We start from the raw sequence: 17019 nt of genomic DNA, 5'->3' as shown, positions 1-17019 counted from the left end.
GTGAATATATTATCTATCAATGTAGCTGTATCAATTGTTATTCTACTTGGTTTTATAATTACAGGGAAAAGGGAGTTACTATACATTGTATTGATGAAATCTGTTGTTTTCTGATGTCCATTTGGGTTTAGCAAATCTATATTAAAATCACCACAAATTATTTGCACTTTTTTATCATTTAGGTTGCTAAACATAGCAGCAAGTTTTTCATTGAATGTCTCAAGGCATGATCCTGGTGTCCTATAGATGCAACTTATAATTATATTGCTAGCTTTTTCAACATGGATTTCAATAGTAACACATTCCATTACGTCATCTATGATGCTTGACATACATTCAATCAGACTACATTTCAAAACTTTATCTACATATAAAGCAACACCGCCTCCTTTTTTATTCACCCTGTTCATTGTAAATAATTCGTATCCTTCCAGTCCCATTTCACTAACTTTCTCATTATCAAGCCATGTTTCTGATATTGCAATTATATTAAACTTTTTTAAATTTTCTAAAATTACAGAATGTTTAAACATTCTGTAATTTTAGAAAATTTTTTATACAGGCTTCTACTATTAAAATGTATGACCGAAAATGCATTTGCCATTTTAATATTCATATTGAATTGGTCGTCTGTATAGTACTCACAAGTATTATTGTTGTTATTGTAGAAGTGGTTATCTGGGTCAATGTTACTTTCAGGGTCATGCATGTTGTGCTCTGCATAGTTAAACGTTTTGAAGTTCATTTTCTCAGCGTGTGTGGCAAAATAACCTCCTTGACAGTCCTTTTCATAATCAGAGTCTTCCTCTTCAATATCTCTGAATGGAAACCTATAATCTGTGTCCAAACTTGTCATTTATGTGTTTTTGTTTTTGTTGTTGTTTCTTCCATTGTTTTTGAGCCGTAAGGCCAGAAACACTTTCCATACCCATTGTTCATTATCCAATCGTCACTTTTCCAATAGATTCCATAGCAGATTCCTGATTATTTATATTGCTCTAAGTCTTTGAGTTCTCTTATCATCACAACTTTCGCTTCTTCGGGAGTGCCATTTAGTCTTATCATTACTTTGCAGTTCCTCGTCCATGTCGCTTGTATCTTATTTTGTTTTTTCAGGCTGCGTGCCTGTCTTGCAATTTCAGCAGTCTTTTTCGTTAAATGTTCATTTAAATACACACCGGTCTCTTTTAGCTTCTTTCCCTGTTTCAGTAACTCAATCTTTGTTTTGCGACTCACAAACCGAAGAATAATTGCTGGCTTTGTTTTACTGTCTTTTCTGGGGAGCGTGTGGCATGCTGCGATATGATGGCTCTGAATACTTACATTCTTCGTTTGAAGGAATTTTATCACTTGCTGTTCAAGCGTTTGCAGCTCCTGTACCGGGGCATCTTCACCATCTTTACCTCCGCCAGCTGTTACTCTGGCGTAGGTTCGGTGCTGCGTCTCCAGTCCACTTATGACTAAATCATCCATTCTTGTGTACTGTTCAAGGTCCTCGAGTCGCCGTTCCAAGTCGTCTATTTTCTTGTCCTTCTCCTTTATCAAGTTTTTTAGTTGTTTTATTTCATCCATTAGGTCATGTAGCATACCTTGTTGTTTAGCCACTTTGCTCAGTTCATCAGACATGAAATTAAGTGATTTCCTAATCTCCTCCAACTTCTCTTCAACTCCTGGGTTTGCTTTTTTAGGCTGCATTTTGGAAAATGGTGAGATTGGTATTACCTTGTGATGAACCACTTACAACAGAATCCAGTCAAACAAATTAATTATAGTTATTAATTAGTAAGTATAACTGATTATGCAGTTAACTCAGTGACAGTCTCAGGCGATGATTTTAACACTCTTTAATAAACCATAATACCTTAAGAAATGTGATTGAAGTTTAAGCAGTACACCTCTGTCTCTCCTTGAACTCATCATTGAATGTGATTTGTGGACCTCTGGTGGTGAGAATGTGGATTACAGTAGGTCAGGTGGAACTGGGCTATTTATTTTAATTTTTATTTTACTTTCAGTTTATATTTTTACATCTCGCAGCACTGCATAGACACTTATAGACACTTATAGAACTTCTATTAAGTTTTAAAACCTGATATTTAAAAACTGTTATGTAGGTTTACAGTAGCTTGTTCAGGTATATTTAGAATAGAGAAACATTTAAATAACATCATAGGTAATAAAGCGTGAATGAAACAACTTTTGAAAACCTTTGAGGTTTTTGACAAGAGATCTGGGAATATCCGAGGTGCACGTAAATGCAGATCATAGTCCATTTAATGTGGGTACTTTTCTCTCTGAGGTTACACAGTGTGGTCAGTCTCTGGGATCAGTTATATGGGCAGAACTTTGTGCCATCAGAAACTGAATTTGAATAAGTTGAATTCGAATTTGAATTGCTCAGATTGAATCTGAATTGTAACGTTTATGCATAATTTTATATTGTTGTTGATAATAAATTAATTAAAGCAACAAAACAACCTGAAGAGTCGGTTGGGGTCCGAAAAAGCCTGCTCTTTTTAGTGAGTCGAGCCGAAAGAGCCAGTTCTCTAAAAAGAGTCGGAATTCCCATCACTACTCCGTTTGTGAGGTGCGCCTGGTGCGTGCGGCAGAGGGAGGAGAGGACGGGGCGGCGGGGGATTCGCTGGCTGGCTGGAGCAGCATCTAATAACCACCTTGCAAAATAAAACAAAATAAAAACAAACCAACAAACATGAAAACACCAGACATTATTAAACAGACTTATAATTTGCACCGATGTTTTTTCGAAATTCTATATGCGAAAAGTGAGCACGAGAGCCCTCGGTGCGCCTCTCGCTGCTGAAGTCAAAGTAAACTTTATTGTAATCTCTACTGTCATCTCCGCTATATACAGTCCAGTATATAGAGAGACGAGACGACGAGGCTCGAGCTACAGCAGTGCAAGTAAACAAACAATATATATAAGAAGAGTAGGAAAATAAATATACACTTTAGGACGAGGGGTAAAGGGATCAATAACAATTTAAAATTTATAATTTACAATTTGATGATTTAAAGTCTCACACACAACCCGTCGAAAGGGGAGGGGGCCGACTGCTTCCAAATAGAGCACATTTCATTCATAATGTTGTAAATCCAAAACCATTATGTATTCATGATCTGAATCCTGGGTTGTGCGAAATCCCAGAAATAAACCCTAGACAAAGCGAATCTGTAAACTAAGGTGTAGGTCTATTAGGTTTTGTTGTGGTGATCCTCGAGTTGGGGGATTTGTGTTCATACTGGAGTGCAAATTAAAACCAATGGAAGATGGACAAGAAAAGGTCAAAGCCATCAGGTGCTCAAATAAGAAAGAAGAGGAGAAACGAGTAAAAGATACAGGTAAGCAGATGGGTCATTGGATAATGGCAGGTCATGTATCCTGAAATAATCATAATCATAATCAGAATACTTTATTAATCCCTAAGGAAATAATGTGGGTTACAGTTGCTCCAAGAAGAAATTGTAAACACAGTAACAGTAACAGACTGAACTATTTAACAATACTGTGGCATGTTGGGGGAGCAGCTACTTCTCTCCCATCATGCCTTGGGACATGTGCTGCTGTTTAGATGGTCTTGTTTTATTGTTTATGGTTACAAAACTTTTAACTGTTATCTTTAATGTTGTGTTTATACTACGGTACAAAGTCAGTGACAGTTATTGTTTTATAGAAAGAATGCAGTACCATAAGTGAGTTCTATTATGCTGTTATTGACCATTGAAGCACATTGTAGCACCAGTAAGTGTTTAATAAAGACCTCCTCCTGCCAGCTTGGGGTTGAACAGAAAGTTCAATCTCTCTGTGGAGCTTTCTTGTTAAGATTTCTCTGTATGTCACAATATAATATGTTACAGATTTTACACATTTAAGAAATAGCACTAATATATACAAATCACTCAATTATAAATATCAAGAATTAACTGAGGTGATTATAAATAAATATCAAGAAAATTGACAAGAATATTACAGAGTAGAAAACAGCATGTGCAACAAGGCTGTAACTATTACAGTGTTTACAGTGTTTTGGATGGAGGAGTTGTACAGGGAGATAGTCATGGGCAGGAACGATTTCCTGTGTTGTCAGTGGTGCTTTTTGGTAATCTCAGTGTCTCACTGAAAATGCTCCTGTGACTAGCCAGCACGTCATGGAGTGAGTGGGAGCTATTATCCAGTATTGTCTCTATCTTGGACAACATTCACCTCTCAGACAAAACCCTAAGGGGGTCCAGCTGTATCCCCACAACAGGCCACAACAGAGATACAACAAGATAGCATTAATTAGTAGGAATAGTGAAAACTCCTGTTTATGTTTGTTAGCCACCAGAGGGAGTGTTTGCCCAGGGCACCAAACAGAATAGAATAGAATAGAATAGAATAGAATTCAACTTTATTGTCATTGCACATGTCACAGGTACAGGGCAACGAAATGCAGTTTGCATCCATCCAGAAAGTGCTTTAGTCGTGATATAGATATATTACAATATAAATTAGCAATAATAGAGATGTGTAAGTATATTACAGAAATGGGTCTATTATGGTATGTTATAATGTACACAGTGTGAAGTATGTTATGAATATTCTATAACTATAAGTATGTACAGGCTAGGACCGCCCCTGTGTGTGTCCCTCTAACAGCAGTAAGCTGAGTGGTTCCTCTGGGAACCATTTGCCATAAAAAAACAGACATATATGCACAACTGTGCATTATCAGTTCTGTCTGTGACTCATCCACTACTATAGACATTATATCAGTTTTCTTCAGGTCATCGAACAGCATTTCAAACTCATCTGACGCCAGAATTTCAATTCTACAAATATTTGAACTGTCTGACAGGGGTACGGTTTTACTAAAAACAGGGAAGGTATGATTAGTCCCAGCTGTCCTGCCAGCCTCCCTGGCACTGACCCAAACCCACTGCACCACCCCTCCTCTGCATTAGAGTTGTGGACCACAATCTGGCACAGTTGTCTTAAGCAAAGGTGCTCCAGTTTTCTGAAAGTCTTTGAAAATTCTTCTGTGGAAATTGGCTGCTTTTTTACTCGTTTTCAGCCCAGTTCTAACTGACCACTTTCATAGGAAAGTTTTGTTTGTTTTTAAAACCACTTACCACTGACCTGTATATAATAAAGCAGACAATTTTGCAAAGAAGTAATTTATTTGTTTCCGGAAGCTGTAACTCTCTATTCTGGAGGAGTGGAGGAGGCAGGACTGAGTTTATGAAAAGTTCTTACTTACTAAAGCTGCTTGAAGCTCTGCTCTGATTCCAGAGAGAAAAATAGAGATGATCCTTCTAAAATGTATTCAGGCGGTCACATGGTGACTCCAGAAACAAAGACACCAGTATCTTCTAGAGCTTCAAACCTAAACCAAATCAAATTGGATTAAACTAAGCAGCAGAAATGATTGGTTACAAAAAGCTGAAGTTTCAGGCGAACAGAGGCTCTTTTAAAAAACTTAGACATTTTTGTAAAAACGGATAACTGTAAGTCCTTTTTACAGCAACTTCTAGTACCATGTTTGTGCACTGCAACATAATCTGTTCCCACAGAAAATTATCTTACAATAAAATTGTATTGTGATTCTGCTCTGTGAATATGAATTGAAAGAAATGACCAAAAACTAAAAACTTTTACCGCTTCAAGTAACCTTTTTATTCTGAACATTTTCTTCTAATACATTCATTGTATCCAGCCCTTCAATATTTAAAGTCACATTATTGTCAGATTATCTTCCATGTGCAGCTTTTTTAAACTGTAATTATTTCTTCAGTATTTTCAGTTTCTTTTCTCCGCAGCATGGAGGATGTCGGCGCTGCTGTCTTTGGCTTCCTGCAGCAGCTCTGATGCTCTCTTCTGAGTCTGCAGCACAAGGAAAGATGAGTTATTCACGAGTAGATCAGATCAACAGCAGCCATGAAGAAGCTCGTGGACACACTTACAGCTGCTCTGAAGGCTTCGTCTCTGACGTCTTTGAGGTTGATTGTGACGTTGTAGTACGCTCCAAAAACAGCTGTTTCTAAAGCTTTAGCTGCTACCTGGGACCAGAAATACAGCATTACAGAAAAGCTTATTTACAGCTTTGCTGCTGCAGTCGATGTTTGACAGAAAAATGGGACTAAAGGCTAAAAGATTTAGCATGTATTCATGTTTTAACACATCACTAGTAAAAGACAATAAACCTCTCATTTTACTTTTTTAGATAAAATAAAGTTCCTCTAAGTTTGTATTGCCATCATGTTGCAGGTGCACTTCATAACCTTCAGAGAATCTGAGCAAAACAGGTAGAAATAAGTGTTTTTATCACACCTGAGCGTCAGACTTGCAGCTGAAATTTCCGTAGACAACCATTTCTTTAAGAGACGGCCAAAGGACGCTGATCCTCTCAGCCAGAGCCAACGGGACGCCAACAGCTTGTTTCAGTCCCTCCTGCATTGCAGCTTCTCTCCTGATGAGAACAACAAACAAACAGGAAGTGTTTCTGCAGCTGAAACATATGAAATCAGTTTTGACCTTTTCAGCTGTAAAAATAATAAAGTGAATATTTGACCTGAATATAAAAAATGATCACAGGTGGAAACATGTGGCTCTGAAAGGCACCAGGACATTTTAAAGATGTAATTTAACCTGACACCATTCAGTCTTTAGCAATAATTGGCGCCCCCTGGTGGTCTTAAAGTCCAGAGTATTCACCTTTTCATTTCCTCTGCAGTTTTCTTTGGCATTTTCAGCGCTGCCTGCAACATGAGATGAATATGATCAACACAAATCTGACATGAAGACACAACATAATTACACTCTGGTTACAGTGACTGAAGTAAAGAGTGGAAATGGTTCCAGCTGCCTGCAGATGTTTTTGAGGCTCTGCAGCTATTGGAGCTTCCTCCTCACCATGTAGCTGTTGAAGGCAGAGGAGTCGGCATCCACCATGTCCAGCAATTCATTCATGGCCTGATGAAATGGAGGAATCAGCCTCCTCATCACACTGTCCAGATTCTCAAACTGCCTCTTCCCATACGTCATCTGACCAACCATTGCACCCAGTGCTGCCCCCTACAGGAGGGATACAAAATAAACGAAGTAACTAAAAGTAGAATTGTGTCATTTTGTTATGAACCTAAAAGCTCGTACCATCGCACCGACTGCTGCAGAAACTGATCCTCCTCCGGGAGCTGCTGTCCGAGCACCAACGCTCTGAACAAACTGCCGCAGAGACAAAGACACCAGCTGTCCATCCTCCTGTGACTTCACCATGTACCTGCACAGGTGAGACACACCACATCTACCTTTAACAAGATAGCATCGTCATTTATCATCTGCTATATAGTACTGACAAGTAATGTTATATATAGGTTTTGTCACTCTAAAATCTTCTGGGTTTGTCACAGGACTGATCCTAGATGTTCTCAGAAACCCTGAAATGGAACTGATGCTTCTGGATGGTTTGCAGGTTTTAATGGTTATCAAACTGGTAAATCAAATACTTTACCTTTAGGCTTAGCTCTCTCTGCACCACAAGTCTGGATGCAGTTCTTAACCTCACTCTGAGGCCAGTAACTGACTCATTGAGGCAAAGCAAACTACTGTTTTTGGAAGCTTGGCCTCAGATTAGGTGAACCACAGCCTCACAGACCTGGGATTATGGACCATAAGGATCGGGCTCTCATTGGCATGTTTCAATTTTTTTTTTTTTTTTTGCCTCAGATGAAGACAGATGAACTGCTTCATCTACAAAGAGGAATTTCTGAGCACCTGAATAGAGAAACTCTGATGCCCCCAACAGGGCCTTCATGAAAATCATAACACACAGTGTGTTTGACCTCTTTTCTAGTGATGCAATGCTAGTGAGAGACGTACACGTAACAAACAGTTTTTGGTATTGTCATGGCAGAACAAACTGACATTGATATCACTAATACAAATATCACTGATATGGAACCACTGATATCAGTAACTACTGGAGGGACTACTAAAAAATCATTTATTCAGCCCACAGATTCTGCCTGCCATGATTTTCTTTGAGACCTGTCCCACCTTAACACTGTATAAGAAATGGTTCTCACATTTGTTGAAATAAGGTTCTTAAAAGACACCAAAATACAACAGATGCTGGCACCATCTCAGTGGAAAAGAAGCATCCGACTGATGTGCTAGGGTTCAGAAGTTGAGAAACATGATGTAAAATCTGATCCCTCAAGGATTATTAGGTGGGTTTGGCAGTTTTCTCAATCCACTCCACAAATGTTCTAGAGACTTTAAAAGGATTCACAGTGTCCCTCTGCTTTCTGTTTATTTATTACTCACAGAATAAAAATGTCTTTATAATAGGCTGAATGTTCTTCAAAGTTCTTATATTTTTTTTCTGGATACAAAATATTTAATGAATCAGCTGACCACATCACAGTCTGTAAATACTCACTCTATGATTCTCTCCTTCGGGTTAAATGGAGCAAGGGAGTCGAGGCCAAGTTTACTGATCACCTGACAACAAACAAACAAACAAACAAACAATCAGAGCCTGTAATTTATTCAAAGATCTTCTTTTTTTTTTTAACAAAAATAAGAGTCATCTGCTGACCAGTCGAACTTTGTGCTCCTCTTCAATGATGAAGAGTCGGTCTCTCTGGATATAAAAGTCAGCAGAGTCCAGCAGAGCCTTGAGAGGGATCAGACCGACAATCTGAGAGCCGACCACGGGCAGGTTCAGGTCCTAAAAGACAATTTCAATAAAAGAAAAAAAAATTAAGTCAGCAACAGTCTAAAGATTTGTTGGTCTTTACTTAAACATTGAGAGCTGATCAGATCAGAATTGCATCTTCCGTCTTAATACCGGTGATTTTAATTTTTCTCATATCATGGTAGTAGGTGAAGACATTTCTATCATAGCGGTGCATTTCCTTTACCCAGCTCTAACCTCCGCATCTCTGCAGATCTCCTCATACACAGCGTGGAGGGGCGTCACCTCGTAGTCCAGGATGTTGGTGGAAACCTGAGCAAGGTCAGCCTCATCCAGGTACCAGCCAATCCCCTGCACCTTCTTCAGCAGCCCAGGCTTATCAACACAGAGAAGAAAAAAAATCACAGATTTTAATACTTAATTAAATAGGACTTGATACATAACTAAGTAAACCTTTCAAACAAACATAAGAAATTCAAAAATAATGGGAAATTTCAACAAATTCTCAAAAAGGTGAAAATTATTAGAAACAAAATTGATTAAAAAAAGAAAAATCTGAAAAATTCAAAAAAGAAAGAAAAAAACAGACAAAAATGATTGAATAATCCAGTGGATCCTGAAAAAAGAAAAAAGACATGAACAAAATAGAAAGAAATAAATCCTTTTAATCATGTCCTGACAGCGAGCAACACCCACAGCATGACCAGCTAAATAAATAACCCAGACTCGCAGGACGCACCTGGTCCTTCCCCCGGCCCTGCTCCCGGATGTCCAGTGCGATGCGATGAGCCTGTTCTTTGGTGCTGATCAGGTTCACATTATAGGCAATGAGGAACTTACGAGCACCAGTTACCGTGGCGCCCCAAGATGGTACAAAGAGGGCGGGGCCAAAGTCGGGGGCCCATTCATCACGTTTCAACTGGAGGGGGAAAAACATTGTAACTGGAAATAGAGACAATTTTCTTGTGGTTAACCTAATTTGAAGTTTTAAAAAATCCATCACTGACCCCGCTGTTACAAAGAAAGTTTGCTTTTTTGTTTTGTTCTGGGTTTTTGTTTTTTTTAAAGAAATGATCCTCAGGAGTTAGAACCACACAAAACTAAATGAAGAAAGAAGAAGAAGAAAGGAGATATTGATTTGATGAGTCCTCACCTTTTCAGGTAAAGCTTCGTACTCTCCTGTTCGCACAGATGGAAGGCTTCTCCTGGTCTCTGTTCGAGCTGCTTCTCCATAAAGATACACTGTGGAAAAAGAACCTTATTTACTTCTTAATTTGAATTTAAACCAAAAACAGTATATAGTAAGCTGAGACTTGAATCTCATCTTTATTGCTGTGAGGGTGAAGCCTCCCTTTCAAACTTTGGTTCTAATGTAAAAACACTTTGTGGTTTTTAAAAATCTGAGCAGTCAGGAAAAAAAGACCCAAATCATTTTAACTCATTAAAAGAATGACCAGGAATACAGTGCCACCCACTCATTTGCACTTCTAGAGTTTTGTTCTGGGATCAGCATGCAGCCCTGGAGCTGACGTCCTAATGTTTGCATTTGTAGTGACAAAATTGCTCTCTAACTTTGGTAGCAATTTATCGACAACTCAGTAAGAACATGGTAATAGTGTGGAGTGTAGCATAAAGGGGTAATAGTTCCATAATACCGCATAACACTATGTAATTACAATATAATAGTAATAGTAATAGCTTGTTTCATTGGCTTTTAGCTTAGCAGTGTAAAACATTCACATTTGGCACATGCAGACATGTTCTCTGGTCCTAAGTCCATAATTGTAGCAAGTATTAGTATGCAGCATATATGGTAGTCTTGTATTTTGTTGCACTGATTTATAGTTATTACATAAAAACTACCACACAAGTACACCATAGCATCAAATATAAAATAATTATATTATTACATTCAAACAAAGAACCCTTTTAAGGTATATGGAAAGATTCATTTCACATATAAAATATTGTAATAGTATCGTAATATGTGAAAACACCAACGTGTATTATCTTATTATCATGACATTGCTACCACATCACTGTTATTAAAAATGTATTCTCAAAATTCTGCACAGAAATGACTATTTTATTGCTCACAGGTTCTCTTATTCTTAGCAAAATATTACTGTACTATTACTAACAGCTTTACCCTCACGGGCATCATTACATTAGTGTCCACATCATTATTCTACGCTATACATTTCAGCCAATTGTGCTTAACTAAAAAACTATTACTCTGTCTATTATCTTGCATGTACATTAAAATTACATAGTAATACGTAGCTCCTACTGCTTTATTGACACATCATTGCTTCACTATTATGTTATTATTGGGCTCTAACATAAAGTGTTTTACTTTCATCTCAGAAGTCAAGATAAGATAAGACTTTGGACTCAGTCAAGAAACAATAAATAAATCAACTTCTGACTCTTCGGTTTTATTTGAATGCGACAGGTGAAGCTGCTATGATTTTTTGTTTTTATGTACTTGCTCTGTCACCACTGATACAACACTAGCATCTGTGCAATCGGTCTCCCCACAGCTCTCATAGTCCTGAATAACAAACCAAAACCTTCCATTTCTGTCTGATTTCCTCAGCTACAAAAAACTTATTAAACTCCATAATATTTGTTTATTTATAATATGAAATTCTGAATTGAGTGGCACCTCCTTCATTTACCTAACTCATACAAAAAATTCTGGGCACTGATCAGCACCTTCAACAAAACAAGGAGACACTGTTGTCATTATGAGAAAAATACTGTGTGGAGAAAAAGCCTTCACAACGTCACAAATGTGAAACATTGCAGGTTGTCATAGATCTGTCTGTGTTACCTGCTTTTTATGTTTAATGTGTCTGTCTTATCAAGGTATCGCTGATTTTTTTTTTTTTTTTGTAGTTTTCCTGATAAATAAAGAATAAAAATGGACTATTTTTACCTTTTACAGTAAGATTTAGTTTTAGTCTCAAGTTATTTGGTTTCTCATCCTTGTTTTCTTGCATGTTTGACTGCAGTAAAGCTGAAGCTGTTTTTTTAATGAGCCTCACCGGGCACATGCAGCATCTCTGCCAGTTTCTGTCCGAACATGTTGGCACAGTGCACGCAGTCATCCATGCTGACGTTCTGGACGGGGATGAAGGGACAAACGTCCATGGCTCCAGTCCGAGGATGTTCACCTGGACAGGAAACATGTTAATGTCTTGATGTTAGGCAGCAGCTCCCTGAGATGAGTTGCAGGGCTCAGGCTCACCTGAATGTTTCCTCATGTCAATAAGGCTGAAGGCCTGGCGGGCGGCGTTCAGCGCCCCCTCCACCACCGCCTCAGGAGAACCCACAAAGGTGTAGACGGTGCGGTTGGTGGAGGCTCCGGGGTCGACGTCCAGCAGGCTGCAGCCGTGTGTGCTGGAGATGGCTGCTGAGATGGCATCGATCACCTAAACAGTTCATAGAAAAGTTCTAATGATGTGGCTAACCTGCTTCAGTTAGTCATGCTCACAGGAAATATTGTGTTGATAAAGAGCTAGAACACTTTGTTTGTGAGTAAGAATACTGGGGTGACCAGAGTTTAGACTGTAATAATAGCTCTAATGAGCATCACAACGAAGTGAATGACCAGAATCTTATGCAAAATTGATCCTAAAACTCCAGAAATTTACACTCAGCTGTCATTGAAATAAAATGGAAACACTTTGACAAAGATAACATCAAAAAGCAGAGAATTTGTTGTTAGCAACAAGTATCAAAAACTTAGATTAGGAACATGTTTCTCAATGTACTGCATTGGCTCTACTTTTTTTTTTTTTTACACTGTTATGAGGACACCAGCTGCTGCAGTTTGAAAACCACATACGTCCTCTCTCTTTCATAATGTTGGATTTCAGTTTCATCTTTTTCGTATTTTTGGTACCATAAAGCATCAGATGCTTTCAATGGGTGTCAGATTTGGACTGTACTCTGGTTTGTTTGGCAGCTGATTTTTTACAAACCAGTGCTGCTGGAATATGAGAACAGTGTAGTTTGTCAAAACACAAGCATGTTCTGTGGTTAAACAGAAAATCAGCTGATTATTTAATGTTCTCACTCATGTGGGACAGTTTTCCTCTTGTGGGAGAAGAGGCCAATGGTCAGCTCACACAGCTTTACTCTAGAGTAAATCTTTAATGTCTGTTTAATGAATGTTTCAACAGATAATCTGAACTCAAGAGCCTCTCACTCACACGTTAAACACATCACTCTTCTGCAGATTTCATGTTGAAACATTTAAACTGTTTTCAGAGCAGTTTATAGACATTTTGTTTGTTTAGAGATAAAAAGATTAGCCGTTTATTGACTTTTATCATATCTCATTACTTTAAACTATATCTTGGTCACTTTTTACTGAACTGCAGTTTTTGACAGATTAAGTTACTTTCCAGCCTTTCATGAACTTCCTGTCCAGTAAAAATCCAGAAATCTAACAATGTTTTTATTTTAAATTCAAAGGCAAATGAAGCATGAAGTATAGGATCTTGCTATGCTCTTCTTTTCTCTCTTTCCCCTCAGATGGCTGTTCCGCTGAGGGAGGCTTCTTCCTGTGAAATTAAGTTCTTCCTCCCCACCGTCCCCAAGTGTTGTTCACAGAGAATCATCCGATTCTCTCTCTCTCTCTAATGATCTCAAGCTCCCAAAGGACCCTGAAGTGTTTTTTTTTTTATTATTTTAAATTCAGCTCAATTTCAAAGATATATAAACTATTAAATCAAACACACAGATCAAAGCAGCAAATGGAAACACTTGCTGTTGTAACTTTAAAGCTGTGTCAAAGAGCATTTCAATTCACAATGAGCACATTTATACTTGAATCACATTTTGCTGATAATACTCACACACCTTTACTTATTTACTTTAAACTGTTTAAATGTTAATTAGGCAGAAAAGCCCTCCTCTCACCTCTTTGTTTCGACCCTCAGAGAAGTTGGGGACACACTCCACCAGCCGAGCCATGTTGTCTGCAAACTGAGTAAAAAACCCAAAGAGTTCAGTTTCACCCAAGTCCAACCTCACATACCCCCCTCCAAAAACCTCTGAACCCCTCAGACACACACTGAGCAGCAATCATTAACTGTGTGCAGCAGATCAGTATGTAGGTCACCTGACAATGATTACCACCTCTGCACACAGACACTCTTTCAAATGCCGGCAGATTCTTTCTACATAGCAGAACTCTGTCCCACTTTCTGATCATGGACTGCGCTCTTGAGATAGTCCAGTCCAGAAGGGCAGGAAAAGCATGTTTCCTTCTATTCCTAAATCCTTGACCAACCAATCAGCATACCTCAAGACACATTACTGATGCTGGATTTGTGAAAACTAAAATAAAAAATAGACTTTTCATTCTAATAATTGTATCTTTTAGCTCTATGGTCACTGAGAGCTGTCTCGCTAGCGTCCTGTAGCTGAATTTTAGCCAATTTCAGTACAGTGTGAGACAATTGAGGACAGCCATAAACATCTGGGCTCTGTGCTGTGAAACAAATTCAACATACTCAGAATAACTTTCAGTTACCTGGATTTATGGCTTTACCCTACCCTAACATCATCAGTCAGACAAAGAGGCCATAAGAAAGTAGGTATCAACATTAAGTTAAACCAGGTTGGTCTAGGTACAAGTGCTGTAAAATGACAAGGGTGGCTTTGGCAGCATGTGACCAATTTGTGTAGAAGTAGCAGAGAGACTGATTTTGCAAAGAGAGAAAAAACAATATGAAAGAAAGAGAGACATCTAACAACTATGCTGACTACAAGTAAAAAGATCTCTAAAGAACTCTATCATTAATGCACAGGAGAATCTGATGAATTCTAATCAACAGTGTTAGTTGTTTCAGCTGCAGCCCTGATAGTGTTTAAAAGTCTGAGAGTAAAGGTTAGAAAGAATTCAAAACTGAAAACTGAGAATTACCCTGAAGTTAAGTTGCTTTTGGAACTGTGTCTTCATTCCACCTATTTCACATACCAGGGTCAGTTCTACAGGCAGAAACATGGGTGTGCCATGGGTTCACCAGTTCCACCCATCGTGGCAAATTTGTACATGGAAGAAGTGGAAAAGAGGGCTTTGCTATCCTACCATGGAACTCCACAAAGTCATTGGTTCAGGTATGTGGATGACACCTGGGTGAAAATCAAATCTCAGTACGTACCATAATTCACGGATCACATTAACTCGGTGGACCGACACGTCAAATTCACCAAGGAGAATATGAAAAGTGGCAGGTTAGCCTTCTTAGACTGTGAGATTTCCATCAGTAATGGGGGACATTTAAAAGCTGATGTGTACCGGAAACCTACGCATACGGATCAGTATTTGAGGTTTGACTCTCATTATCCACTGGAGCACAAACTGGGTGTCATCAGGACGTTACAACACAGAGCGAACACCATCCCCACTGACACAGTGGCCAGGAAAGCAGAAGGACATCACATCAAGAAGGCCCTGAGTAAATGTGGTTATCCCAGCTGGACTTTTGTCAAAGCTGGGAAGGTGCCAAAAGAAAGCTCCAGCCAACTGAGGAGAGAAGGACAACTGCCACCTAGGCGAAAACCTGTAGTGATCACGTATGTGTCAGGAGTATGGAAACAGTTGAGACGCATTTTTTTCTAAACACCGGGTCTCTGTGGCTTTTAAACCCCAAAACACACTGCACCAAAAACTGGTCCACCCCAAGGATCGGGTCCCCCGACACAAGCAGAGTAACATAGTGTACGCTGTTAAGTGCCAGGAGGATTGCCAGGATTTATACATCGAGGAAACCAAACAACCTCTAGCGAAGCGGATGGCACAACACAGAAGAGCTACCTCATCAGGCCAGGACTCTGCAGTCCAGGGGCGATTCTAGGATCAGAGCTTTGGGGGTGCTGAGCACCCAGAGAGCTGTCCAGCCAGGCAAAATAAACTTTACACGTCACGATGAGACTTCTTCTCTGTCTCTGTTAGTCCCTGCATCCTTAAATGTCTCCAGTTGTCCCGAGTTCTCTCTGACTGTCTCCTTGGTGCATTTAAACCCCTGTTCCTCCCTGTCCTCATCGTCTGTTGTCTTCATCTCCATTATCAGTCATCATAATTTTACCATCTCTGTGCAAGTCTGCAAATTTCTTTATTAAATCATAAGATTCTTAAATTCATCAAGTCTCTCTGTGCCTGGGTCCTCGTCACAAAACATGACATCACTGTTTTGTGCATTTTAACACAATTTAATCCTCACATTTGTGAAAGAAAAGCAAAACACTTTTGAAAAGTCTGTAACAAAATCATCAATCTGATGAAGTTTATTTAAATGCTGCAAAAGAAGAATGGATTGGAATTTAAAAAAATACATATCCTAACCTTAATTACTGGGGGAGAATAATGAATGATGCTCATAGTGAGTAAAAAGTAAACTGAGTGCATTTTTTGGACAGAGATTCACTTTTAATGTGTATGTATAATATAATACAGATACATAAAAAATACTCCCAAAACAGAATTAATTATTACAAAATATTAATAAAAAAATATAAAAATGGAGGCAACTTTGCCTGTGGTACAGTGTATACAATGTATGTAAAAATCTTTACTGCAGATACTAATTTGACTAATTTAATAATACTAATTTTGTGTTGTAAGATTTATGAGTTTCATGCTTTCATAGTGGTACTTGGGAGAGCTTGACATTTTCCCAATGGTACACACTGTAAAAAGTTTGAGAAACACTGATAAGTGTACAGTATGTGTGCTTTTGGAAAACATTTAAAGCTGCTGTACAGAATCTTTGAAACAAGCTTAAAACAGTTTTAGAATATAAACAGAGCACTCTGCTTCTCTTTACAGCTCCTCACTCCACCAGGGCTGTTTGGCACTTTCTGATTCAGTGCGCAAATGTGGTGCACGTACTGCAGTCATACAGACAACTGGACGGTCCAAAAGTTGGCCTACCTCTCCCCAATCAATGATAATGTTGGAATGTTGTTAAAGAGGGTCAAAAATGTTTCAACCCAGTTTGTTTTGCAGATTCTGTATAGCAGCTTTAATATAGGGAGAACACAACTTCCTGATTGTGTGAGTGAAATCAGGTTTTTCCTCTTTGTCAGTTTAACAGTTTCTGTTTTGCCTGTCACTGTTCCCTGTCTGTTTTCTTACCTGGTTCTTCCTGACCTTGTACTTTCTCCTCACGTTCCCTCTTTCCTCTCTCCCTCTTTGGACTGACAATCATACACAAATAGATTGTATTCAATTAGATGAAAAATTACATTAATATGGAAAAAAATACTATTAAGATCACTAATGAAAAGTCCTCTCTCAGTGTAC

At 38.6% G+C, this 17019-nt stretch overlaps 1 protein-coding gene across 1 annotated transcript; it reads right to left on the bottom strand.

The window, feature by feature from the left end:
* Positions 1 to 5643: 5643 nt before the first annotated feature.
* ftcd (formimidoyltransferase cyclodeaminase) lies at positions 5644 to 13765 on the bottom strand. The gene is made up of 14 exons (XM_031751182.2): positions 13629 to 13765; positions 11950 to 12133; positions 11747 to 11875; positions 9850 to 9938; positions 9436 to 9615; positions 8934 to 9071; positions 8598 to 8729; positions 8439 to 8500; positions 7151 to 7277; positions 6911 to 7072; positions 6713 to 6756; positions 6329 to 6467; positions 5962 to 6057; positions 5644 to 5881 (listed from the first exon to the last, which is right to left on the bottom strand). The coding sequence occupies exons 1-14, from the start codon at positions 13680 to 13682 to the stop codon at positions 5798 to 5800; spliced, it is 1620 nt and encodes a 539-aa protein (XP_031607042.1). The 5' UTR covers positions 13683 to 13765; the 3' UTR covers positions 5644 to 5797.
* Between the last annotated feature and the right edge of the window lie 3254 nt (positions 13766 to 17019).

The sequence above is a fragment of the Oreochromis aureus genome, linkage group 23 (genome assembly GCF_013358895.1).
Source record: "Oreochromis aureus strain Israel breed Guangdong linkage group 23, ZZ_aureus, whole genome shotgun sequence".
NCBI lineage: Eukaryota > Metazoa > Chordata > Actinopteri > Cichliformes > Cichlidae > Oreochromis > Oreochromis aureus.
Note: the sequence above shows the minus strand (reverse complement) of the source record. Positions and strands in the feature narration are given on the sequence as shown.